The sequence below is a fragment of the Suncus etruscus genome, chromosome X (genome assembly GCF_024139225.1).
Source record: "Suncus etruscus isolate mSunEtr1 chromosome X, mSunEtr1.pri.cur, whole genome shotgun sequence".
NCBI classification, from domain to species: domain Eukaryota; kingdom Metazoa; phylum Chordata; class Mammalia; order Eulipotyphla; family Soricidae; genus Suncus; species Suncus etruscus.
In genome coordinates, this window is record NC_064868.1 from 73,984,001 (window position 1) to 74,010,710 (window position 26,710).

General features: G+C 43.3%; 1 protein-coding gene across 1 annotated transcript in view; it reads left to right on the plus strand.

Moving 5' to 3' along the window:
• The first annotated feature begins 5,365 nt into the window (after positions 1-5,365).
• The window catches only part of HTATSF1 (HIV-1 Tat specific factor 1), a 42,030-nt gene continuing 20,685 nt past the window's right edge, over positions 5,366-26,710 (plus strand). Inside the window, exons 1-6 of the mRNA XM_049766605.1 lie at positions 5,366-5,453; positions 5,578-5,824; positions 8,866-9,046; positions 17,658-17,705; positions 18,151-18,305; positions 21,827-21,990. Of these exons, the coding sequence (XP_049622562.1) occupies positions 5,642-5,824; positions 8,866-9,046; positions 17,658-17,705; positions 18,151-18,305; positions 21,827-21,990 (731 nt within the window). The 5' untranslated portion in view covers positions 5,366-5,453; positions 5,578-5,641. The remainder of the gene's footprint in view (positions 5,454-5,577; positions 5,825-8,865; positions 9,047-17,657; positions 17,706-18,150; positions 18,306-21,826; positions 21,991-26,710) is intronic.

Below are 26,710 nucleotides of genomic sequence, written 5' to 3' on the forward strand. Positions count from 1 at the left end.
GTATTGCCGTTAATAGGAATCGATTCAGGAATGGAATGGAGTCAATGTCTCATTGCTGAAAACAACTGCACACTAAAGTTTTTAATGTTTTTTTTTTTTTGGATCCAGTAAGAAATACTTTGCAATGCTTAAATGAGACAATAAAATCTGTTTTACCTCTAGGCCAGAGAGACTAGATAGGGGTTAAGGTGTGTTTGCCTTGTCTGTGGCCCATCATAGAGGAGTAATCCCTGAGCACCACAGAATGTGGCTCAAAAACCCCAACAAGGGGCCAGTGAGGTGGCGCTAGAGGTAAGGTGTCTGCTTTGCAAGTGTTAGCCAAGGAAGGACCGCAGTTCGATCCCCCGGTGTCCCATATGGTCCCCCCCAAGGCCAGGGGCAATTTCTGAGCGCTTAGCCAGGAGTAACCCCTGAGCATCAAACAGGCGTGGCTTAAAAAAACAAAAACAAAAACAAACAAAAAACCCAACAAATCAGGACCAGAACAATAAGATAGCAGGTTGCACATTTGCCTTGTACTCGACTGACCCAGGTCCAATACTCAGCATCCAATATGGTCCCCCAAGATGGCCAGGGGTAGTTCTTGAGTACAGAACCAGAAGTAACCCCTGAGCATTGCTGGGTGTATTTTCCAAACAAAACAAAGCAAAAAACCAATAAATCAAAGTAAAAAATGTGCTACCTGTATTTTAAAAAATGAATTCAAGGGGCCAGAGCGATATACAGTGGGTAGGGTGCTTGACTTTCACATGACTGATTCAGGTTTGATCCCCAGCCCTCCATTTAGGACCTGAAGCACTACTAGGAGTGATCCCATCAAAATGAACAAGAACTATCACCTTTGGTGAACCAATTTTTTTTTTGTTTGTTTGTTTTAGGACCACAACCCAGTGTCACTCAGGGTAATTCCTGGCTCTGCAGTCAGTAATCACTCCTGGCAGGCTCAGGAAACCATAGAGAATCAAATCCTTGATCAAATCCGGGAGTGCCTAATGCCTCCCCACTGTACTATCATTCCAGCCCCTGGAGGTTTCTTTAAAAATTGCTTTATTTAAGCACTGTGGTTATAAAATTGTTCATTGTTTTTTACATTTCCATGTAAAAAATACTATGCCTGTAATGTTTAAGGAGTTACGTAAGTTTTATGGCTTTAGATTGCCTTGTGTGCTGTTAAGAAATATTATAATGTGTTACAATCTGGGGACTTGAGGGACAAAGTAATTGTACATGGATTCTGTTTTATTTACCTTAATGTTCTTTGGCTGAAAGTTCAAAGTTAAGATATCAGCAAAGGGACTTCTTCTGAGAATTATGTTATGGGTGATTGTCCTTCCACTGTAACTTTACCGTGTCCTCTTTCTTTGTATTTTTGTTCTCATAATTAAAAATAAAAAAATTAAAAAAATTGTTCATTGTTGGGTTTCAGTCATACAATGTACACTATCCTTCACTAGGGTGAACTTCCCACTACCAGTGTCTCCCATTTCTCTCCCACCTCTATCTCCTCACCCCTACCTGACCCTAGGCAAGGCAATTTGCTTCTCTTGCTCTCTTGTGCTCTCTCTTTCTCTCTCTCTTTTTCTCTCCTCTCTCTCTCCCCCTTTTGACACTGTGGTTTGCACTATTGTTAATGGATGGATGCCTTGCATGTCACTTTCTCCCCTTTCAGCATCGAGTTCTTGTCCAGAATGATCAGTTCCAGCTATTATTGCCCTACTAGACCCTTCTCTACTCTACCTGCAACTCACCACTCTTCATGGCGAGCTTCCTACCCTGGGCTGGACCACCTGACCCTTATTTCTATTGTCGCTAGATATTATTACCAAGCTATCTCTTATTTTTCTTATAGCTCACAAATAAGTGAGATTACTATATAGGTCTATCTTTTTGGAGGTTGGAGTGGGGGCCAACACCTGGCAATGTTTAAGGCTGATTCCTGTTCTGCACTCAGGAATCACTCCTGATGAGGCCATGCTCAGACTGGAACCCGAGTCAGCTACATACAAGGCAAGCTCCCTATCCACTCTTGTATGGCTCCAGTCACACAGACGACAAGTGGTTGACTCTTTAAAGGCCTCACTCCTGCTCCTGACTCATCATTATTTTCTCATGGGGGAGGAGAAGTCTGGTCAGGAAGCCACACTTCATTTATGGTCTTTAAGGACACTGCAGAGACAATGGTGGTATAAAGCTGGTGAGCCATCGCATTGGGATAACCCTTGGCAGCTACAACAGGAAGTTCCTAGAGATGGTGTGACCCAAGGAGAAGACCCTGAAAACCAAAGGGCTACTGCCAATGCTTACCAAAACACTGTGGACCACCACTAGGAAAAGCAGGGGAGGCCCAGAATGCACAGCTCCTTAGAGATGTTTGACGCAAGTCACATCCATCAGCACCGAGGTGAGCCTGGAGGTAGAGTCAACTTTCTAGTAAACCCCATCCCTATGTAAAGCCAAACCAAACCAAACCAAACCAAAACAACATCATTATTGTTTGTTGGGGAAAGGGATATTCTCTGCTGGTAGGAATACTGACTGGTCCAGCCTCCTTGAAAACAATATTGATGTGTTTTGAAAAACTCAGAATTATGTTCCAGAAATTCCATTTATTTGTTTGGTTGGGCCACATCTGGCTATTCCCAGGGATTTTTCTTTGGTATGCAGTCAGAGATCATTCCTGGCCGTGTTTAGAGGGCCATGTAGGAGTAAAAACCAGATTGGCAGCATTCAAGTCAAGTGCCTTACCCACTGTACTCTCTCTCTCTGGACTCCAATTTTATTTCTTCATATCTACCAATGGGTTCAAAAATCCTAGTCACAAGAGACATTAACTACACAAGCTACACACAAAAGGGACTTGTATACTCTAGCAGTCCAGGAGGCGAAGGATAGAGACAGGAAAGTATGCTGGGAGCAGAGGAGGAGGAAGGTCAAAACTGGTGGTGGGAATTGTCCTAATTCACTGTCACTATGTATCTTAAATATAACTGTGAAAGACTTGTAATTCACATTGGTCTCAATAAAAATTATTAAAAAAATTCTATTCAGAAAGGCCAGAACATTAGTACAATGGGTAGTGTGGTTGCCTTGCATGAGGCCAACTATGGTTCGATCCTCAGCATCCTATGTGGCCACCCAAGCCTGCCAGGAGAGATTACTGAACGCAGAGTCAGAAATAACTCCTGAGCATTGCCAAGTGTAGTCAATAAAAAAAACAAAGAACAAATTCTATCAGAAAAGACAGCTGTTCTCCTGTCTTCATTGCAGCTTTATTCACAACGGACACAATCTGGAAACAACCCATGTGCCTGTGGATGAGTGGGAAAAGAAACTATGGTACATATATACAATGGAGTACTACACAACTTTAAGAAAAGATGAAATCGGGCCCGGCGAGATAGCACAGCGGTGTTTGCCTTGCAAGCAGCCGATCCAGGACCAAAGGTGGTTGGTTCGAATCCCGGTGTCCCATATGGTCCCCCGTGCCTGCCAGGAGCTATTTCTGAGCAGACAGCCAGGAGTAACCCCTGAGCACTGCCGGGTGTGGCCCCAAAACAAAAACAAACAAACAAAAAAAAACAAAAAAAAAAAAAAGAAAAGATGAAATCGTACAATTTGCTGCTATGTAGACAAATCTGGAAAGTATTGTTCTGAGTCAAGTTAGTCAGAAGTGAGACCAACACAGATGATCTCTATCACATATGGGATATAAAGAAACATACTAGGGGGATAATAAATACTTAGTGACCACAGAAACTAAGCACTGGTCTTCAGTAGGAAGATTATCATAGATAAGGAGGGGGGAATGAGTGTATGAATGTGGGGGGGCCACTTAGACAATGAAGGGAAGTGGACACTCTGGTGGAGGGAGTGATTTATGCATGAAACTCTACAGTTGCCGGTATTGTAAACCACGGAGTCTAAAATCTCTGAAAAATATTTAAATTGAGAGGGGGGCCAGAGATGGTAGGTCCCTTGCCTTGCATGTAACCAAGTCAGGTTTGATCCTTGGTACTCTGTAAGTTCCTCCCAAGTCTCATCAGGAATGATCCCTGAGCACAGAGCCAGGAGTAAGCGCTGCACAGACTGTTATTTTATGCACTTATGAAAAATGGTGGAATCTTGCTGCTTGCTGCCAAGGAGGGCAATGTCTGGGAACATTGGTGGTGGGAAAGATGCACTGAAGGAATAGGTTTGCAACATTGTATGAGTCTTGCTGCTTGCTGGTCAGGAGGGCAATGTCTGGGAACATTGGTGGTGGGAAAGGTGCACTGAAGGAATAGGTTTGCAACATTGTATGAGTCAGGAGCTTTGCAAATGTTTCTCAACTGATTCCATTTTTTTCCAATTTATTAAAATTTAAATATGAAATAAAAAAACTATAAACATTAACACTATTGTAACAATGTTATCCAAACTAGAATTCTTTTATGTGGGTGCACCTGGCCAGTGATACTACAGAGGATAGGAGCTTGCCTTGAACGAGGCCCATTTGGTCCCCTAATCCTGTCAAGAATAATTCCCTGGGCTCAGAGCCAGGAATAAGCCCTGCTCACAGACGGGAGTAGCCCCCTACCGCAACACTTTTGTTTTAAGTGCATGCAAATTCAATCCTCCAAAAACAAAAACAAAAAAATGCTCGCACCAGAACAGGAACTTAATGTAAAGGACGTGTCCTGGAAAAACAAAACAAAACAAAACAAAACAAAAAACCTAAATCGGAATGCAGCTTGCGAATTAGACAAGCGTTGTACGGAGCTGAAACTTCCCCAAATTTAATCCTTGCACCCCTTGTTTAACTTATTGACATCCCCTAGCGTAATCACTCATTCATCCAAGTCGCACTGAACCCCAGATCCAATGCGAGGCGCTTAAGATTCCAGAAGCCCACGCCAAAAGAAAGAAACCAGTTAAAACCCCAAGTTTCCCACGCGGAGGCGGGGCCTGGGCAAATCCAGCACGGCGGCGTCCACCTCCAAGATGGCGGCGCCCTGTAGCTGTCCCTACTGCCCTTTGCGGGAACTTTCCCCTGCCTGGAACCCACCGCCCTGAGCCGGACAGACTTGGCCCTGGCCCGCCACGGGGCCCTCGAAAGTCTGCGGCCCCAAAAGTGCCACGGGAACTCCCGTGCCCTTCACCCGGCCCGACTGCAGGGTGATGGCGCGGAGAAGGCGGGCCGAGAGCGGCGACCTCTGCGTGACCTCGGACGTCCGGCCCCCAGCTCAGTGCCACGGCCCGTCGGCCGCTAGTGACGCCACGGTGGGCGTGTCGCGCGCAAACCATGACGTCGCGCGGCGCCCACCATGACGACTGCGACATATTAAACGCTCCTGGGTTCCCGGGCAAGTGCTCGTCTTCGGCGTGCAGCCGCGGGCCTCTTCCACCGGGGCGTTCGTGCTCCCTGGGCCTCGGGCGCGGAGCCCCGATCCCCGGGGCGCCGGCTGGAGGAGCAGGTGGGTGGCGATGCGTGTGCACGCGAGGCGGCGGGGTGGAGCGCGGCGCCGGGAGGAGGCTCGGGGGACTTCGGGGCGCGAGGGGTGCGCTATCGAGCTCTTTCTCTCTTTCCTCCCCCCCCAGCGTCATCGACACCCCCTCTACTCGCGCCGGGACCTTCCTCCGTGAGGGGGGTTAACTGGACAACATGAGTGGCAGCAACTTGGGCCGAAACGACGAGTTTGATGAGCAGTTGCGGCTGCAAGAATTGTACGGGGACTCCAAAGACGACCCCCAGAAAAACGCCACCGGGGACCCTGAGGCTTTGGGGCAAGCACCCGCCGACACCCCTTATGAATGGGACCTGGACAAGAAAGCCTGGTTCCCCAAGGTAAGTAAGAAAAGAGCTGCAGGGTCACCCCCGCAGGGCCTGGGCCGCCTCGTGGATGCCCTATTAGCATTCTCTTGTCTGTGCCTTGGAACTAATAACCTGATGAGTATTTAAAAAAAAAACTATGAAAGGTTTGCTTTTGTGTATAACGATCTGTAAAGGAGCAGAAATCTTCAGGTTGCACATTTCCCTGAGGTCACTGAGTAGTGGATTATGTCGGTGACTACTTTACATACATACATACATATATATATATATATATATATATATAGATAGATAGATATAAAATTGCCAAGAGGACATCATTTCCTAGTATCAGTGCCATAGTGTGGCTTTTGTGACTTTAAAACATGGTTTCAACTCTTCTCTCAAATTTTATCTCCTGTAAATAGTTCTCTTTCCTGTTCGTTTCTGTAGGTGGTGCCTCCTGGAGTGCGGTTCTTCAGCCTTCTGAGCACATGAACTTTTGTCTAGTCATAGATTAAAATTTTCTGCTTAGGAGAGCCCAGGTCTCTTCAGACTTTCCATTGAGAATTTTCCTCATTCCTATGTGTGACTAATATGAATCGGTATTAGGATAAAACTACACTTTCATAGTACTTTTTTCCTCCCAAGAGCCAGGAACGTGGGTTTTAGTTGCATTGGTTCTGCTACTAAAAGCAAGGAATGATTTCATAGTAAGAGAGGTCAAGCATTTACTCTCAGCATTGTGGGCCCCGTTCTTTATATACATAATCAGTTCTATGCTTACAGAGACTTAAATGTTAAGTGGGGCCCGGAGAGATAGCACAGCGGTGTTTGCCTTGCAAGCAGCCGATCCAGGACCAAAGGTGGTTGGTTCGAATCCCGGTGTCCCATATGGTCCCCCGTGCCTGCCAGGAGCTATTTCTGAGCAGATAGCCAGGAATAACCCCTGAGCACCGCCGGGTGTGGCCCAAAAACCAAAAAAAAAAAAAAAGTTAAGTGAACCTATATATTTTCTTAGAGTTTTGAGGCCACATCTGCTATGCTTAGGGTTTGCTCCTAACTCTGCTAAGAGATCATTCCTGGTAGTGCTCGAGGGACCATATGTGCGGCTACGGATCAGAACTGGGTCAGCAGCCTGCCAGCAAAGCTTTGACCCCTTTACTATATATTTCTGATGCACAGTTTATACTTTTTGTGCGGTGTTGACTGTTTCATTTTGTTCTTTATTGCATATAATAGTTAGGTATTCTTCTTACGTTGTTAGATATTTTATTGCAGCTTGGGTGTAAAATAACTGTTGCTACAGTTGGTTCTAGAAAGAGTTGAGAATGGGGGCTGGAGAGATAGCACGGAGGTAAGGCGTTTGCCTTGCATGCAGAAGGTCGGTTGTTCAAATCCCAGCATCCCACATGGTCCCTGAACCTGCCAGGAGCAATTTCTGAGCATAGAGCTAGGAGTAATCCCCTGAGCGCTGCCAGGTGTGACCCAAAAACCAAAAGCCAAAAATAAAAAAAAAGAGTTGAGAAAACTTTGGCCAGTTTTATATGGTGGACAGGGAGAATCATTCACCTTGGTCAGACTGTTGAAAGGTTGTAATTTATAATGAAAACAGCTGGAAAAGACACCAATATCATTCCTAATGACCTAATCACTTAGACTTAGTTGAAAAGTACCTATCTTGATTTTTTGGGAGCATGGGATCAGAGTTGATGATTGTTGTGTAAAGCTATGGGCCCATTACTGTCATATATTATCTTCTCCATTTTTATATGTATTGGAAGTTTTTTTCTTTACCTTCCTGTATAAGATATTTTGTTTATTAATATCTTTAAACACCACGATTACAAACATGTTTGTAGTTGTGTTTCAGTCATAAAAAGTGCACCCCCCCTTCACCACTACAACCTTACCACCACCAATGCCCCGCATCTCCCTCCTCCACCACCCCCTGCCTGTCTTCTGGGTTGCTTCCAGATTATGGCTATTGTAAATAGAGCTGCAATGAACATAGGTGTGCATTAGGGCATTTATGTTTTGTGGTTTTGTGTTTCTAGGGTATATCCCTAGAAGTAGTATTGATTTTATTTTTTTGAAGGAGGTTAACCTAATTTAGGAAGTATTTTTGGTTGTTGGTTGGTTTTAGGGCCACACCCAGTAGTGCTCAGGGCCAACTCCAGGGCTAACTCTGAATTCTGGGTTTTTTTTGTTTGTTTGTTTTTGTTTTTTGTTTTTGGGCCACACCCAGCAGTGCTCAGGGGTTTCTCCTGGCTGTCTGCTCAGAAATAGCTCCTGGCAGGCACGGGGGACCATATGGGACACCGGGATTTGAACCAACCACCTTTGGTCCTGGATCGGCTGCTTGCAAGGCAAACACCGCTGTGCTATCTCTCCGGGCCCCTGAATTCTGTTTTTAGGGTCACTCCTGATAGGCCCAGGGAACATATGTAGAACAGGAAATTGAATCCCGCTTGGTCCCTTGTGCAAAGCAAGCTCCCTACCTGCTGAACTTGAGAGATTTTAAAAATCATTGTTCATGGACAGAACAGTAGAGTGGGTAGGGCACTTGCCTTGCAGATGGCTGGTCTAAGTTTAGTACTTCTTTTTTTTTTTTTTTTTTTTTTTTGGTTTTTGGGCCACACCCGTTTGATGCTCAGGGGTTACTCCTGGCTATGCGCTCAGAAATCGCTCCTGGCTTGGGAGGACCATATGGGATGCCAGGGGATCGAACCACGGTCTGTCCTACGCTAGCGCTTGCAAGGCAGACACCTTACCTCTAGCGCCACCTTCCTGGCCCCAGTTTAGTACTTCTTATGGTCTCCTTAACCCTGCCAAGAGTAAGTACTGAGCACAGCCAGGTATAACAAAACAAATAATAATAAAATAAAATAAAAAGTTATGGACAATTTTCCATTGAACATGATATTCTTGCATGTTTGCTTGACTCATTCCAGTTATTACTTGCAGAAATATTTCTGTGTTATTAGTGAAATGGGCTGTCATTGAACATAACCACAGTACTTTAGGAGAGGGAATAATGTTTTGACTTCTATGCAAATGTTGGATTTTTCCTTTAGATTACTGATGATTTCATTGCTACGTATCAAGCCAATTATGGCTTTTCCAATGACGGCGCTTCAAGTTCTACTGCAGATGTGCAAGACATAAATGCTACAACTGCAGAGGAACCTCCGCAAAGAAAAATCCCCGAACCCAGTGACCCCAGAAAGAAGGGAGAAAAGAAAAAGGGTGACTCAGGCAAGTGAATTTAGGTTGCAGAATGTGAGTATGCATGTATATAGTTGTTTGGGGTGACTTATACCATTAGAGGAATTAAGGGCCCCTTCTACTACAACCACCAATACAACTTGAGGTACAGTGATCTTTCAGGAATTTTTATTCGCGTTCATATATTGGCTCTTGCTCTAACTTGCTGTGGCCAGTGGGTAGGTGGTTTCAATTTTCTGCCTCAGTTTCTTCCTTGGTCAAATCGATCTGTTAAGCAGGAGATTATCAAAAGTTTTATATGGGGCTGGGGATGGAACTCAGTGGTCAAGCCTTTGCCTTGCATGCATGAGGCCCTAGGTTCTATCCCTGAACCTCACAAAAAATTTCTGTTTGAAAGATCATTGGTCTTTTGGAATTTAGTTAAATTTAGTACTTTTGAAATTTAGTTAAATTGAGCTCAAGTCAATTTTGTTTGACTTGGCTGTACTGCCTACCAATAATTGAAGTTAGAAGCAATTTAGGCAAGAGCCCAAAGTGGGTGGATCAGACTGTTTGAAGTCATTCTCAGCATCACCAATAATCAAGATGAATTTTAGATAGGACTCTGAAAATAATATCTGTCAATAGAGTCAATTATGATTTAAGTTGCTCTATCTTGTTCTAATTTCTAAAGCTTTATTTAAGTACCATGGTTTCAGAATTGCTCATTGTTTGGTTTTAGCCATACATTGTACACCATCCTTCACCAGTGCACCCTCCCACTACCAATTCCCTCCCACCCCTTACCCATCTGCCTTGCTTTAGGGCAGGCAGTTTGCTTCTCTCCCTCACTCTTTTTCTCTTTCCATTTTTGATGCTGTGGTATGCACTATTGTTGGCCGAGTTCCTTACCTGTTAGTTTCTCCACTTTCAGTGATGAGATCTTGTTCAGGGAATCAGTTCCAACTATCATTGTCTTAGTAGACCCTTCTCTACTCTAGCTACACTCACTGCTCTTTATGGCAAGCTTTCTACCCTGGGCTAGTCCTCCTGACCCTTATTTCTCTTGCCTCTGGATATTATTACCATATTATCTTTTTTTCCTTATTTCCAAAAAGGAATGAGGTTATTCTATTCTATCCCTTTTCTTCTGGTTCTTTTCACTCAGCATGTCCATCCATGTATAAGCAAAATTCGAGACTTCATTTTTCCTAATGGCCACATAGTGTTCCATCCACAGTTTCGTTAGCCACTCATTTGTTGTCACACACCTAGGTTGTTTGCAGATTCTGGCTATTGTAAATAGTGCTATGCTAAACATAGGAGTGCATTTTTTATTGTGTTTTTCTGTTCCTGGGGTATTATAGTATTACTGGATCATATGCAAACTCAATTTCTAGCTTTTTGTAGAATGTCTATCTTGTTTTCCCAAAAGGCTGGATCAGTTTGCATTCCCACCAGCCGTGAATCTGAGTCCTTTACCCCCCGAATCCATTCCAGCACTGGTTGTTCTTGTTCTTTGTGATGTGTGCCAGTTTCTCTGCTGTGAGATGATATCTCATTGTTGTTCTGATTTGCAACTCCCTGATTATTAGTGATAAGGAGCATTTTTACATGTGCCTTTTGGCCATCTATATTTCTTCTTTGAGGAAATGTCTGTTCATTTCTTTTTTTATTAATTTAATATTTTTATTGAAACTATTGTGATTTACAAATTCCTTCTTAGTTGGGTTTTAGACAAACAGTGAATCAGGGCCAATCCTACCACCAGAGTCCACCTCCCTCCACCAAATTCCCCAAGTGTTCATTTCTTCTCCCTATTTTTTGATGGAGTTAGATTTTTTTCTTGTAAAGTTTATTAGTGCCTTGTATACCTTATATATTAACCCCTTTTCTGATGGATATTGCGTAAAAAGTTTCTCCCATTCCATGGGTAGCCTTTGTTTCCTAGTCACTGTTTCCTTTGAAGTACAGAAGCTTCTGAGTTTAATATAGTTTCATTTATTTATCTTTGCTTACATTTGCTTGGCAAGAGATATTTCCTCCTTGAAGATACCTTTAGCTTCAATGTCATGGAGAATTCTGTCTATGTTTTCCTCAGTACCTTATGGTTTCAGGTCTGATGTCAGGATCTCTAATCCATTTTGATTTGACCTCTGTGCATGGTGTTCAGGAGACATCTTGAGTTCATTTTTTTTTTCATTTAGTTGATCAGTTTTCCCAGTACCACTTGTTGAGGAGACTTTCCTTGTCCCACTTTGTATTTCTTGCTCCTTTCTCAAAAATTAATTGTTCATAAGCCTGTGGGTCCATCTCTGGATATTCAAATCTATTTCATTGATCTAAGGATCTGGATTTATTCCAATACTGTGCTGTTTTAATAACTACTGCTGTAAAGTTGGGAAAAGTGGTTCCTCCCATCTTTTTTTTTTTGCCAAAGGTTGCTTTACCTATTCATGGACATTTATTTCTCCATATAAATTTCAGGAGCATCTGATCCACTTCTTTGAAAAATGTCATGGGAAATTTTATAGAGATTACATTAAATCTGTACAATGCTTTAGGAAGTATTGACATTTTAATGATGTTAATCCTTCCAATCCATGAGCAGGGTGAGTCTTTGTTTCCTTGTGTCCTCTTTTATTTTTTGAAGCAGGGTTTTATAGTTTTCTTTATATAGCTCTTTCATCTTTTTAGTTAAGTTGACTCCAATGTACTTGATTTTTGTTTGTTTGTTTGTTTGTTTTTGTTTTGTTTTGTTTGGGTCACACCCGGCAGCACTTAGGCTCTACACTCAGAAATCGCTCCTGGCAGGCTCAGAGGACCATATGGGACGCTGGGATTCGAACCAATGACCTTCTGCATGAAAGGCAAACATCTTACCTCCATGCTATCTCTCCAGCCCAGTACTTGATTTTCTGAGGCCCTCTTGTGAATGGGATTGTGTTTTTTCTGTTTTGTTTTGTTTTGTTTGTTTGTTTTTGGTTCACACCTGGCAGTGCTCAGGGGTTACTCCTGGCTCTATGCTCGTGGCACACTCAGGGGATCATATAGGATGCCAGGATTCGAACCAACATCCTTCTGCATGCAAGGCAAAAGCCCTACCTCCATCCTATCTCTCCGGCCCCAGGGATTGAGTTTTTAATATATTTTTCTTCTCTTTCATTATCTGTATATAGAAAAGCCATGGGTTTTTGCATATTAAATGCAAAATTTTGTATTTGTAGCCTGCCATTCTACTATACAAGTCTATTGTTTTTAGAAGCTTTTTTTCTGGAGTCATTAGGATTAGGTATTATGTCATTTGTAAACAATGAGAACTTCACTTCTTCCCTTTTTTTGTTTTTGTTTTTTGGGGGCCACACCCTGGCTCAGGGATTGCTCCTGGCTATGAACTCAGAAATCACTCCTGGCTTGAGGGACTATGTGGGATGCTGGGAATCAAACCTCAGTCCATCCTAGGCTAGTCCTGGCAAGGTAGATAGATGCCTTACCGCTCCACGCCACTGCTCCAGACCCCACTTATGCCTTTCTTGTGTGGATGCCCATGATGTCTTTTTCTTGCCTAATTGCTACAGCAAGTACTTCCAGTACTTTATTAAATAGAAGTGGTGAGAGGGGGCAAACTTGTGTTGTGCCAGTTCTTAAAGGATGGCTTTTGGTTTTGCCCCATTGAGTGTAAAATTTGCAATGGGTTTGTAATAAATGGCTTTGATAATATTGAGGAAAGTTTCCTTCAATTTCCATCTTACTGAGAGTTTTTATCATGAATGGGTGCTGGACCTTGTCAAATGTTTTCTCATTATCTATGAAATGATCATTTGATTTTTGTTTTTTCTTTTATAGATGCGGTATATTATATTGTTTGACTTGCATATGTTAAGCCATCCTTGCATCCCTGGAATGAATCCTACTTGGTCATGGTGTATAAACTTCTTGATGATTTGTTAAATTCTGTTAGTATTTTGTTGAGGATCTTTGCATCCTGGTTCATCGAGGATATGGACCTTTAATTCTAGTTTTTGTGGTGTCTTTGTCTGCTTTTGGTATCAGGGTGATAGTAGCTTCATAGAAACTATTTGGGAGTGTTTCTCTGTCTTCAGTGTCCTGGAAGAGCCTGAAAAGGATTGGTAGTAGTTGCTCTAGAAAGGTTTGAAAGAATTTGTTACGGGGCCGGAGAGATAGCATGAAGGTAAGGCGTTTGCCTTTCATGCAGAAGGTCATCGGTTCGAATCCCGGCGTCCCATATGGTCCCCCGTGCCTGCCAGGAGCAATTTCTGAGCATGGAGCCAGGAATAACCCCTGAGCACTGCCGGGTGTGACCCAAAAACCACAAAAAAAAAAAAAAAAAAAAAAGAAAGAATTTGTTACTGGGCCTGGAGAGATAGCACAGCGGCGTTTGCCTTGCAAGCAGCCGATCCAGGACCAAAGGTGGTTGGTTTGAATCCCGGTGTCCCCTATGGTCCCCCGTGCCTGCCAGGAGCTGTTTCTGAGCAGAGAGCCAGGAGTAACCCCTGAGCAACGCCGGGTGTGCCCCCGCCAAAAAAAAAGAATTTGTTATTGAATCCATCTGGACCTGGACTTTTGTTTTTTGGAAGCCTTTTGATTACTCTTTCAATTTCCTCAATAGTAATAAGTGGTAAGTCTGTTCAAGTATTCCAAATCCTCTTGGTTGAACCTTGGAAGGCTGAATTCCAAAAAATTTATCCATTTCTTCCAGGTTCTCTTGTTTTTTGGCATAGAAATTCTCAAAATAGTCTCTAATTACCCTTTGGATTTCTATAGTGACCTCCCCCTTTTCATTTCTGATTCTGCTTATTAAATTTCTCTCCCTTTCTTTGTGAATATTGCTAAATGTTTATGAATATTGTTTATTTTTTCAAAAAAACTAACTCTTACTTTCAGTGATCTCTTGAATTGTGTTTTGGATGTCCAATTCATTGATTTCCGCTTTAACTTTTATTTTCTTTCCGCCTGCTTACTTTCAGATCATTTTGTTGCTCTTTTTCCAATTTCCTTTTTTTCTTTATTTAAACATCTTGATTACATAAATGGTTGTGATTAGGTTTCAGTCATGTAAAATACACCCCTTCACCAGTGCAACATTCCCACCACCAATGTCCCAAATCTCCCTCCATCCCACCCCACCCCTACCTGTTCTCCAGACAGGCTTTCCAGTTCCCTCATTCATTCACATGATTATGGTAGTTCTCTGTGTAGTTATTTCTATAGCTGCACTCACCACTCTTTGTGGTGAGCTTCATGAAATGAGCTGGAAGTTCCAGCCCTCCTCTCATTGTCTCTGAGGATTGTTGCAAAAATGACTTTTATTTTTCTTAAAACCCATAGATGAGTGAGACTATTCTGCGTCTCTCTTTCCAATTTCTTAAACTATGACATTAAGTTTTTTTATGTAGGCCTTTTCTTCCTTTCTGATGCATGATTGTAACGCTATAATTTTCCCTTTAATACCACTTTTCTGTGTCCCATAGATTCTAATAATTTCTGTCTTCATTCTCATTTGATTCTAGGAATCTTTTTGATTTCATCTCTGACCCACTGGTTGTTCAGCGGTGAAATGTTTAATTTCCAGATTTTAATGTTGTTTATGTCTGCTTGTAATTCCCCTTTATTTTCAGTGCTTTATTATCTGAGAAGATAGCAGAAATAATTTCTAAATTTTTATCCTCTTGATTTTATAGAGTTGTTTTATGGCCCAGCACATGGCATATATTGGAGAATGACCCAGGTGCATTGGAAAAGAATGCGTATTCATTTCTCTGAGGATGAAAAGCTCTCTCTCATATCTACTAAGACACTCTTTTATTTCTTCCTTCAAAGCCAGTATATCTTTGTTAAGTTTTAGCCTGGTTGACCTATCAAGAGATGGCAAGGCAGTATTGAATGAGTTGATGTTATTGTGTTGCTACTGTTGTCTCCAAATTTATCAGCAGTTGTTTTAAGTATTTTTCTGGCTCATCATTGGGTGCGTATATATTTGAAAGTGTGATTTCTTGGTGTATACATCCCTTGATTAGTAAGAAATGCCCATCTTTTGTAGTCCCCAGTCTCTTAGGACATGTTGGTGCTGTAGGACCTTGAGGTTTCTGCTTTCCCCATGAAAGTTTCTGCTTTTGCTAAAACTGCTTCTGTATATTCCCTTTGTTAGCTTGTTAATGTGGCCTTCAGATAAGAGTTGGAGAGAAAGGGAGGTACAAGACCGAGAACACAGCACCCACATCAGTGCACTCAGGATAAGCCTTAACAGATCAGCCTTGTAACATATGAATTATGTATCTTGTGGCAATTGAATTATGTATCCCTTTTATCTGCTGTACATTCAGCTCTGACACACTTGGCCATGGCTATATATATCTTCACACACACACCCTAGACTTGGGGTCCTTGACTGGAAGCCTGTTCCCAGATGGAAGTCTTGGACCCTTAGCTAAGAAAAAAGCCCGTTTTGTGACTTGCAGAAAAAAAAGAAAAGAAATGCCCATATCTGTCTCTTACAGATTTGTTAATCCTTAGGTCTGTGTTGTCTGATATTAGTATGGCTACCCCAGTCTTTGTAAGGGAGTTGTTTGCTTGAGTAATTGTTTTCTAGCCTTTGATTTTTAGGCTAAGTTTGCTCTGACTATTCAGGTATGTTTCTTGCAAGCAGCAAAATGTTGGATTCAGTTTTCTGATCCATTTTCCACTCTCTGTCTCCTAATTGATGCATTTAGTCCATTGACTTTGAGAGAGATGATTGTTCTGAGATTAGGTGTCATATTTTTTGTAGGAGTTTCGTTTGCTGGGTCTGCCTTGCCTTAAAGTAGACCCTTCAGTTCTTTTAATGTTAGTTTGGAGTCTGTAAAGTTTCTAAGCTGTTGTTGATCCATGAAACTGTGTATCTTTTCCTCAAACCTGAATTTAAGTCTGGCTGGGTGAAGTGTATCCACCACAGTCTTTGGGCCTTGTAGATCGTTTATGATAAATCTGCTGTAAATATTTTTTTTGTTTTTAGATCACACCCAGCAGGGCTCAGGGGTTACTCCTGGCTCTGTGCTCAGAAATTGCTCCTGGTAGGCTCGGGGGACCATATGGGATGCTGGGATTCGAACTGGGGTCTGTCCTGTGTTGGCTGCATGCAAGGCAAATACCTTAACCACTGTGATATTGCTCTGGCCCCCACATCTGCTATAAATCTTAAGGATGCTTCTTTGTATGCAATTTCCCGTTTTGATCTTGCTGCCTTTAGTATTCTACCCCTATCTGTAGTATTCATCATTGTGTCTACTATATGACTTGGAGTGCTTTTCTTTGGATCTCTTTTAGCTGGTACTCTTAGGGCCTCCATGTAGTTGTATGCACTCTTTAGTTCTGGGAACTTATCAGCAATGATGTATTTTACTGTTGATTTTTTTGTTTTGGGGCCACACCCAGTGACACTCAGGGGTTACTCCTGGCTATGCACTCAGAAATAACTCCTGGCTTGGGGTACCATATAGGATGCCAGGAGATCAAATCACAGTCCATCCTAGGTTAGCGCATGCAGGGCAAATGCCCTATCGCTTGTGCCACTGCTCTGGCCTCTACTGTTAATTTTTATGGAGATTTTCTTCCTGGGCCTCTGGGACTCCAGTGATTCTTATGTTGTTTCTATTGAATTTATCCCAGATTTCTATTTTTCTATCTTTTTAGTTTTGGGGCCACATCCACTGGTATTCAAGGATTACTCCTGGCTTTGCACTCAGAAACCTCTCCTGGGCCTGGAGAGATAGCACAGTGGCGTTTGCCTTGCAAGCAGCCAATCCAGCACCAAAGGTGGTTGGTTCAAATCCCGGTGTCCCATATGGTCCCCCGTGCCTGCCAAGAGCTATTTCTGAGCAGACAGCCAGGAGTAACCCCTGAGCACCGCCGGGTGTGGCCCAAAAACTGAAGAAAAAAAAAAGAAACCTCTCCTGGCAGGCTGGGGAACCATATGGAATGTCAGGGATCAAACCTGGGTAACCAAAAGTGATGTGCAAGGAAAAAGCCCTACCTGCTATGCTATCGCTCTAGCCCCCCATCTCTTCATATGCTTTGGGATTTTTTTCTATCATCTAGTCATTTACTTTAAGACGCTTTCCAACCTCTTTTGTTTGAAGTTGTCATGCATCTCATCTTCCAGCTCACTGATTCTGTCAGCAGCTGTTATTCTGCTGGTGAGTCCTTCCAGTGAGGTTTTCATTTTGCCTTCCAAGTTTTTCAGCCCTGTTATTTCAGTTTGAATTTTTCTCATTTCTGCTGTCAAATCTTCTTGAGTCTTGGTCGTGGTTCATTCAGTTTGTTTCATGCTTTCTCTGTGTTCTTTGAGCATTCTCCATATTTCTTCTCTAAAGTCCTTATCTGAGAGGCTATTTATTGGGTCATTAGAGCTATCATCTTCATCCTCTAAGCATGGTGGAGGTCTGTGTAGTTTCCCCATTGTCACATTTACACTGATGTATTCTGCATGTTGCTTTGGGGTCCATTGACTAGGAGAAGTGCAGTCATGGAGCAAAGTAAAGCAGGAGGCTGAGGCGTTTCTCCCATCCCTCTAATTTCTAAAAGTTTTGAGAAATGGCCCCATTGTCAAAATGTCTTAATGTCACTCCTTGCATGTGTTTTATTGATATATTATTTTGACTTTTAGGATGGTTTCATGTTGAAGAAGACAGAAATACCAATGTATATGTGTCTGGTATGTATTTCTTTTTTAAAATAAGTCTTTTTCAGAGCTTGGGAGATAGCATGGAGGCAGGGCATTTGCCTCGCAGGAAGGTCAGTGGTTCAAATCCCGGCATCCCATATGGTCCCCGTGCCTGCCAGGAGTGAATTCTGAGCATAGAGCCAGGAGAAACCCCTGAGCGCCACTGGGTGTGGCCCCTAAACCAAAAAGAAAATTTAAATTACGTCTTTTTCATCGTTGTGTCATTTTAGTTTATATCAGTGAAAAGATATTGCTTATGATGAAACTAACAGAAATGAAAGAAACATGACTTTGTTTGCCATTGTTTGTCTGCTTCAGGTGACTGTTAGTAATTTGCCATTTAGTCTTCATAACATGCAACAGAAGCTAGTTCCGTGTTGATTTGAATGCTCACTTGTATTTTAAATGCCTTTATAATCCTTTTTTTAAATTATAGGTTTGCCTCCAGACATTACAGTAGACGAGTTTGTACAGCTCATGTCCAAGTTTGGCATTATCATGCGAGATCCTCAAACAGAAGAATTTAAGGTCAAGCTTTACAAAGATAATCAAGGCAATCTAAAAGGAGATGGGCTCTGTTGTTACCTGAAGGTCAGTTCTGTGGTGAGATTAGCTTCTGGGTCTCTTTTCTGTACCCAGGGACTATCATTTAGTTTAGATGATAAATGAGTGAGACTGAGACCATTCAGAAGAGTATATGAAGAGAACCGAACTATTAGTTGGTGCCTGGGTACATTGTATTGGTGAGGTATTTGGTCAGTCTAGGGAAACAATACCCAGGCCCATGTATTCTCTAGGCTATGTGCCAATGGTGTTTGTTTTGTTTAAGAAAGGCAAACATGTACTTTTCTAACTGTAAGGATCTCTTTCGACATGTTGGTTTTGTAATCAGTTCAGGACCTATTTTAAAAATGGGTGGGTCAGAGAGATAGCACAGCAGTAGGGCATTTGCCTTGCACGTGGCTGACCCAGGGTGGACCCAGTTTTGATTCCCAGCATCCCGTATGGTCCCCTGAGCCTCCCCGGAGCAATTTCTGAGTGCAGCACCAAGAGTAGCCCCGAGCACTGCCAGGTATGGCCAACTCCCCCCCCCCCCCATGGGCAAAGAATTATAGTGGTATAATTAAAGAATTATAGGATAGAATTATAGTGGTAGAGTATATGCCTATGAGGTAGGAGGCTCCCAGGATCAGTCCCCTGCACCAAAAGTAGAAACCAGAGTAGCTTCCCAGCATGCTCCACAGCCAGAAGTAGAAACCACACAGAGAGAACAACCAGTCACATTTTATTTGCCCATTTGAGTGAATGGACCAGGCTTCAGCAGACTTCAGTGAACTTCTTGTCTTTGTCGTTTTAAACTGAGATTACAGGGACTTGACCATGATGTGTCGTAAGTCATTAAGTGACAGAATAGGATTGTTTGTTGAAAGATGAGTGGGGTTTTTAGTCTGTTTAAGTTTTTCAAAGGTTACTAAAAGTCTGGCTACCTATTCTTGGTGGGGAGCAGGTGTCTTGGTGGGGAGCAGGTGAATTTGCTTTGCTTGAAATTGAACTGGGTTGGATCCCCAGCTCTGCCTAGGGTCCCCCAAGCTCACCTGGAATAAGCCCTGAACACAGACAGGTGTGACTCCCAGACCAAAAAAACACCTTCCCCAAAACACCACCAAGAGTGACCTCTGAACACCAGTAGGTATGGCTGTCAAACAAAACTTCAAAATGATTTTGAATGTTTTGTGAAACTTTATGTGTACATTTTAGGTCCTTGCAAATGTATGAGGTAGAGTATAATCAATTGCTCTAGACATCCTTACTTAATACATGCAGCAGAATTTATTTATCTTTTTTGTTTGTTTCTGGGCCATACCTAGTGGTGCTCAAGCTCACTCCTGGCTCTGTGCTCAGGCATCATGCCTGATGAGTTCAGGGGACCATATGGGCTTCCAGGGCTTAACCCCAGGTTGGTCGCATGTAAGGCAAGCACCTTCCCCACTCTAGTCCTAGAAAGCATTCACCTTTATGGGTTCTCAGATCTTTGTAGTGACCCAGAACATACAATTGTGTCATGTAGAGACTGTTAGGTAGTTGCCTTTCTGGTTCTCGGCATATGGCACCTCTCTGTTAAATTGGAGTCTCTACCATTCTTAGTTCCTTTCATGCTCTATTCTGTTCCGTATTCCAAAATTCCCAAAACAGAATGCATTATAGAAAGCTTTTTTTTCAGGTAACACTCTGACGTGCTCAGGGCTTACTCCTGACTGCACTAAGAAATCACTCCTGGAGGGACTTAGGACTATATGTGGTGCTGGTGATCAGTCTCTTGCAAGGCCAGCGCCCTACCTGCTATATTGTCTCTCGCCTCTGCATCTCAGAAATTTTCCAAGGCCTTTGGCTTCATCCTACAGGTGACAAAGTGAAATGCTAAGCGGCAAAACTATTATTTTTAAATCTGGGTTGGGACCCATAATACAACAAATCGGGTGCTTGTCTTGCACAAGGGCAACCCAGTTTTATCCCCAGCCACCCATATGGTCATCTGAACCCACTAGGAATAAGCCCTGAACACCACCGGATGTGGGTCAACCCCCAATCTTATTTTAATCACTGTGATTTATAATACATATAATTATATATAATATAATATAATATTGAAGGATTCCTTCAATACAGTGTTCTAGTTTTGCATCTTCCACCAGAGTGACCCCATTCCTCTGCCATTATCTCAGGCCCTCTCCTAGCCCCACTGTCTCCACTGCGGTCTCCTTGCTGTGGAAGCTGAGTTCTTTTTTTTTTTTATTATTTTTTAATTTTTTTGGTGTTTTGGGCCACACCCAGCAGTGCTCAGGGGTTACTCCTGGCTGTCTGCTCAGAAATAGCTCCTGGCAGGTACGGGGGACCATATGGGACACCGGGATTCGAACCAACCACCTTAGGTCCTTAATCGGCTGCTTGCAAGGCAAACACCGCTGTGCTATCTCTCCGAGCCCAGAAGCTGAGTTCTAAAACCAGTTCACAACTCCTGTTGTCTTTGGTCATTTCTTGCTCCTTTGCTCTGCTGCTTTCTGAGTGCTTGTTCTGTCTACCCCTCTCCTGGCTGGTGTCGCTCAGTACGAGACTTGCTGGTCCATTCATTTCCTTCTTATTTAAGTTACTGGGCACCAGCCATATGCCAGTCACTGGCCTTGGGAAATGTTTCATTTTACCAAGGGCCCTGTGATGAAATGAAGGCCGTTGCTTCCCTGTTACACATGAAGAAGCTGAGGCTCAGACAGCTTCAGTTACTGGCCTGTCATTGGGGACATAACATGTCTTTTATGCATATCTGTTTTTGCTTTTTTTTTTTCTTCAAATTTTTAATTTTGGGCCACATACAGCGATACTCAGGGGTTACTCCTGGTTCTGGGGTCAGAAATTGCTCCTGGCTCTGGGGACCACATGGGATACTGGGGGATTGAACCGCAGTCTGTCCAAGGTCAGCCATGTGCAAGGCAAATGCCCTACCACTCTGGCCTTGTTTTTTTCCTTTTCTTATTTTAATTTTAATTTTTGGGGGGTTTTTGGCCATACCCGGTGACGTTCAGGGGTTACTCCTGGCTATGTGCGCAGAAATTGCTCTTGGCTTGGGGGACCAAATGGGATGCTGGGGGATCGAACTGCGGTCCATCCTAGGCTAGTATGGGCAAAGCAGATGCCTTACAACTTGTGCCACCACTCCGGCTCCTTTTTTCAATTTTTATATTGCTGTTTTGGCAACATTGTTACAATAGCCTTAATATATGTGATTCGGATGCACCAAGGAAAATTTTGCTGCATATTCCATAGCTCTTTATCCCAAATTAAGTAGTAGATATACATCTTTTGGCAGGGGCACACCCAGGTATTGCTCAGGGCTTACTCCTGGCTCTGTGCTCAGGGATCATTCCTAGTGGGTTCAGGGAACTGACCCTATGGGGTGCTGGATATCGAATCAGGATTAGCAGCATGCAAGGTCAATTCACTCCCCACTATTATGTCTCAGGCACCTGGATTTGGGTCTTTATTCTATCTTTTCATTTGGTTGTCATTTAAATTTCCATGTGGAACTTACTAACTATACCTTGTTTGCCTTTATAAAGAGGGAGTCTGTGGAGCTTGCGTTGAAGTTGTTGGATGATGATGAAATCAGGGGCTACCGATTACACGTGGAAGTGGCCAAGTTTCAATTGAAAGGGGAATATGATGCCTCGAAGAAGAAAAAGAAGTGCAAAGACTATAAGAAGAAATTGTCTATGCAACAAAAGTTTGTGCTCATTTCTTTTTTCACCCCTTTGCAAAGATTTCATGTAAACATCCTAGTGTTTGGGGACTTACGTCTTATTTCATAAGTTGGAGTGGAAGTGGGAGAAAAAAGGAACCCAAAGCAATTTCTGGAACCACCCAGCACAGCTTTGTATGCAGGTGATTTCAGAACTGGGACGCAGGATGCTGGCTTTGATGAAATTGGTTTCATAGATTTTTCTTAGACATCCCCGGCTAAAGATTTTCTCTGCGGTCAAGAGTATTTTTGCTAGAGATACCAAGGGAAAAGGACTTGGAAAGTGTGTGTCTTTTAGTCTTGTTTGTTTCCTTGCTTTTGGACCACACTCGGTGATGCTAAGGGGCTACTCCTGGCTCTGCACTCAGGAATCACACCTGGCAGGCTCAGGGGAACCATATAGGATGCCGGAGATCGAACCCAGGTTAGCCCTATGCAAGGCTATACTATGCCCTGCCTGCTATACTATGGTTCCAGCCCTGTCTTTTCATGCATTTTGTTCCTGCTGAACTTTCTCCTCTACCGAGGGAGTCTAGCCTTCCCTAAGCTGCCACTGGTGCTATTAAGAGTATTGGGACACTCAAGTGTGTCCCAAAGGTCCAACCTCAGCACAGGCCAAAGGACCAAAGACAGGATGAACTTTTTCATTCTTATTTAATTTTTCCTTAGTTTTAGGTCCTTTGATTTACCATATTTTAAGTGATAGAGTTTCATGCACACAACATTCCAATACCCACACCCTTCGTCAGTGTTCCCCCCCAAAAATGTAACCCATCTCTCTTGCCTCAAGTCATGGTTACTCAGTTCTATATCCACAAAACTTTTGTTTGTTTGTGGGGCCATAGCCAGCAGTACCCAGGGCTTACTCCTGGCTCTGTGCTCAAGAATCACTCCTGGTGGGCCTTGAGGGATTGAACACAGGATGAGTGTATGTTCAAAGCAAGTACCCTACCTGCATTACAGTCACTCGGGCCCCACTACAGATTCTTTTTAAAGCATTTTCTAATCTCATCAGGAGCCCCCAGTGGTCTATAGTAAGGGAAAGAACCATCCCTTTGGCAAACACTGAACACTCAATCAAAACCAGATCATGTAGATTTATTTGTCCAAGTTCACTTTTTTCTTTGGTAAATCGAGTTCCTTGCTGTGGTTTTTTGTTTGTATTTTTGCTTTTGGTTTTTTGAGCCACACCCGGTGACACTCTGGGGTTAACCTGGCTATGCGCTCATGTAGTATCAAATAATTGACGATGGGGCTGGATGGCGATGGATGGAGGCCTTTGTGCTTAGGCCCCAGCCACGTGGCTTCATCCCCCATCCAGCCGGCGGGTTCCAGGCCCAGGTGAACGGCGTAATGAAGACTCACTCACAGGCAGGCATTAGGAACCATCAGCTTTATTCATGCCCTATCCACCACATGTGTGTGGCCTACTCATAACCTTTCAAGCACAGCAATACTTTGCTAGCCCTGCATCTTATCTCCTGTTAGCCATCTTCCCTTTGGGCTCCATGCTGGTCAAAGACCAGAACACAGAGGCCCAAAAGCCAGAGCGCCCAGCAGCACAGAAAGGGCAAAGAGCGCCTAATCCCCTGGCTCCAGGGTTTATCTACCTATTCCAAGACCCCTCCCAGGAATGGGCCGGGTCTTGCAGGTAAGGTCACACCTAATATCCGGTTCCCAAGACCCCTCCCAGAGATGGGTGGGTTTTAGGTATCTACACCAAATCCAGGTCTCAGATAGATACACCAACATTTCCCCCTTTTCTGAAATATAAAGACCCTTTTTGTAATTCTGACTCCACCTGTAGCCAAAGGTGGGTTAATATTTTCATGCACCAACGTAATAGAGTGAAAAATATACCAGCCCTTTTCAAAAACATAACATTTTTGCAAAATATACTATACACTTGTAACTTAAAATTCTCTTAATGCTTTTTTACCAAGCACTATTTCGGAACTTTCATGTTCCTATACTTTTAAACTATATTGGGGGAACTTCCTGTTCCTATTAACCTTCCCTACACACAAGTACTAAAGCATAAATGCACAACATACATTTTAAAAACAGGCTAAGTACATTAAAATACACACAGTAAAACATTTTGCAATTGAAAATATTAACTGGAAAACAAAACACATTTAAATTATAAAGAAAATGACTTAATTAAGACAAAGATGCAGGCGGTTAGAAATCAGATGTTAAATGGGCTAAGCTGTATTACCTCCCTATTTTTTTTAAACCACTAACTCACTAAAACTTATCCCATCACCAACTATGAGTGAAATGTATGACTACCCGCTTAGTTCCTACACTTAAAGTCATAAGTTCAGATGATTAATTTGTCCCACGCTGATCTCACCACGTGGCTTCTGTAAACTTTGTGCAGCCGGTTCGCTCGTGCCATTTCACCTTTGTGATTTGGAGGGTGGATCCCAGGCTTGCCGCTTTTTTGGAGCCAAGCCGAGTTGAGCGGAGCCAAGCCAAGCCAAGCCGCTTCAGGGCTAATTAGAAGCTTTTCGCCGCTTTTCCCCTCCGGGCGGCACTTAGCAAGCAAGTTTTCGGCCACAGCTTTACAGGGCGCTTTTGGATGTTCAGAGTTCAAAGTTATTTAAACTAAAAGTCCAGTCCGAAATTTCCAAAGTCGAAATCCAAATTCAAGCCAAAGGTCATTCTTAGAAAATCAGTCCATTTTCAATAGTCTTTTTTCTCCTCCGTTTCCAATTTAAACTTTTAATTAGTTTTTGAGGAGGCCAAGGTTTTTGTTTATTGTAACAAAGTTTCAGTCCTGGGCCTTGGATGGGAGTGATACAAGTTTTCAACTCCCCTGTATTACTGAAATTTCTGCCCCTAGAAGGGGTCGTGGCCATCTTTGAACATGGCTTCACGTGGCCAAACCCTTTGGGCTGACTCCATCTGAAAAGAGCCAAAATCAAACAGAAGAGCAGAAATCTCACCATATTCGCTGTTTTCTTGGGTCCAGGATTCAGGTCAAAGTTCGGAGCGCCAGTTGTTGCATCAAATTATTAAGGATTGAGCTGGATGGTGAAGGATGGAGGCCTTTGTGCTTAGGCCCCAGCCATGTGGCTTCATCCCCCATCCAGCCGGCGGGTCCCAGGCCCAGGTGAAAGGCGGAAACAAGACTCACTCACATGCAGGCATTAGGAAGCATCATCTTTATTCATGCCCTGACCACCACAGGTGTGTGGCCTATCTCATAACCTTTCAAGCATTCGGCCATTCTTAGCCCTGCATCTTATAATTCAGCCATCTTCCTGAGAGCCCCTCATCCCCAGGCTCCAGGGTTTATCTACCTATTCCAAGACCCCTCCCAGGAATGAGCCGGGTCTTGCAGGTAAGGTCACACCTAATATCCGGTTCCCAAGACCCCTCCCAGAGATGGGTGGGTTTTAGGTTTCTACACCAAATCCAGGGTCTCAGATAGATACACCAACACGCTCAGAAATCGCTCCTGGTGGGCCTGGAGAGATAGCACAGTGGTGTTTGCCTTGCAAGCAGCCAATCCAGGACCAAAGGTGGTTGGTTCGAATCCCAGTGTCCCATATGGTCCCCCGTGCCTGCCAGGAGCTATTTCTGAGCAAACAGCCAGAAGTAACCCCTGAGCACCGCCGGATGTGACCCCCCCCAAAAAAAAAAGAAATCGCTCCTGGCTTGGGGGATCATATGGGACGCCGAGGGATAAAACCACGGTCAGCCCTCAGTTTAGCGCATAGCAAGGCAAACACCTTACCGCTTGTGCCACTGCTCTGGCCCACCATGCTGTTTTTTGTTTTGTTTTGTTTTGTTTTGAGGTTACACCTACAGGTCTGCCCTTAGTATTCAGGGGCCCATGCTGCACTGGGGTTAAACCTAAAATTCTTGCATGTCTCCAACCCTCTGGTCTATTCCTACCTGAGTTCATTTTTGTTTTGTTTAAGATACATTCACCAGTGCTCAAGGCTTTCTCCTGACTCCGTTCTCAGAGAAACCCCTTGCATAGCTGCTCAGGGAACCCTATGGGTGCTGGGGATTGAATTGCATGCATCCTACCTGCTGTACTATTTTTCACTTGTGATGTGACTTGTTATCAACTATACCATGAACTTTTGTTTGGGGGTCACACCCAGCAGCACTCAGGGGTTACTCCTGTCTCTGCACTCAAGAATGACTCCTGGCAGGCTTGGGGGATCATATGGGATGCCAAACCTGAGTCAGCCACGTGCAAGGCCAATGTCCTATTAACTGTACTATTGCTCCAGCCCTTGATCTTAAATTTTTATGTACTGGTTTGTTAGTATAAATTAAAAGATTAGAGATTAGGGACAGGAGCAATGGCATCATGATAGGGCATTTGCCTTGCATGCGGCTGACCCAGGACAGACCACAGTTCAATCCCCCGCTGTCCCATATGGTCCCCCAGGCCAGGAGCGATTTTTAAGCACATAGCCAGGAGTAACCCCTGAGCATCACTGGGTATGGCCTAAAAATAAAAAAATAGAGTTTAGACTTAACATTTTTATGCACGCCTGAGTGTTTAATGTCATTAAGGTTCTATTATGTGTTGGGTTTGCATATTTGAAATAGGTTTGTTTTAGAAATTTGTTAAGTTCTTTTATGGTAACTTATTAGCATGTTTGAGGGGTGCACAGGGCTGACTCCTGGCTCTGTGCTCTGAGATTACTTATGGCATTGCTCAGCAAACTTGTGC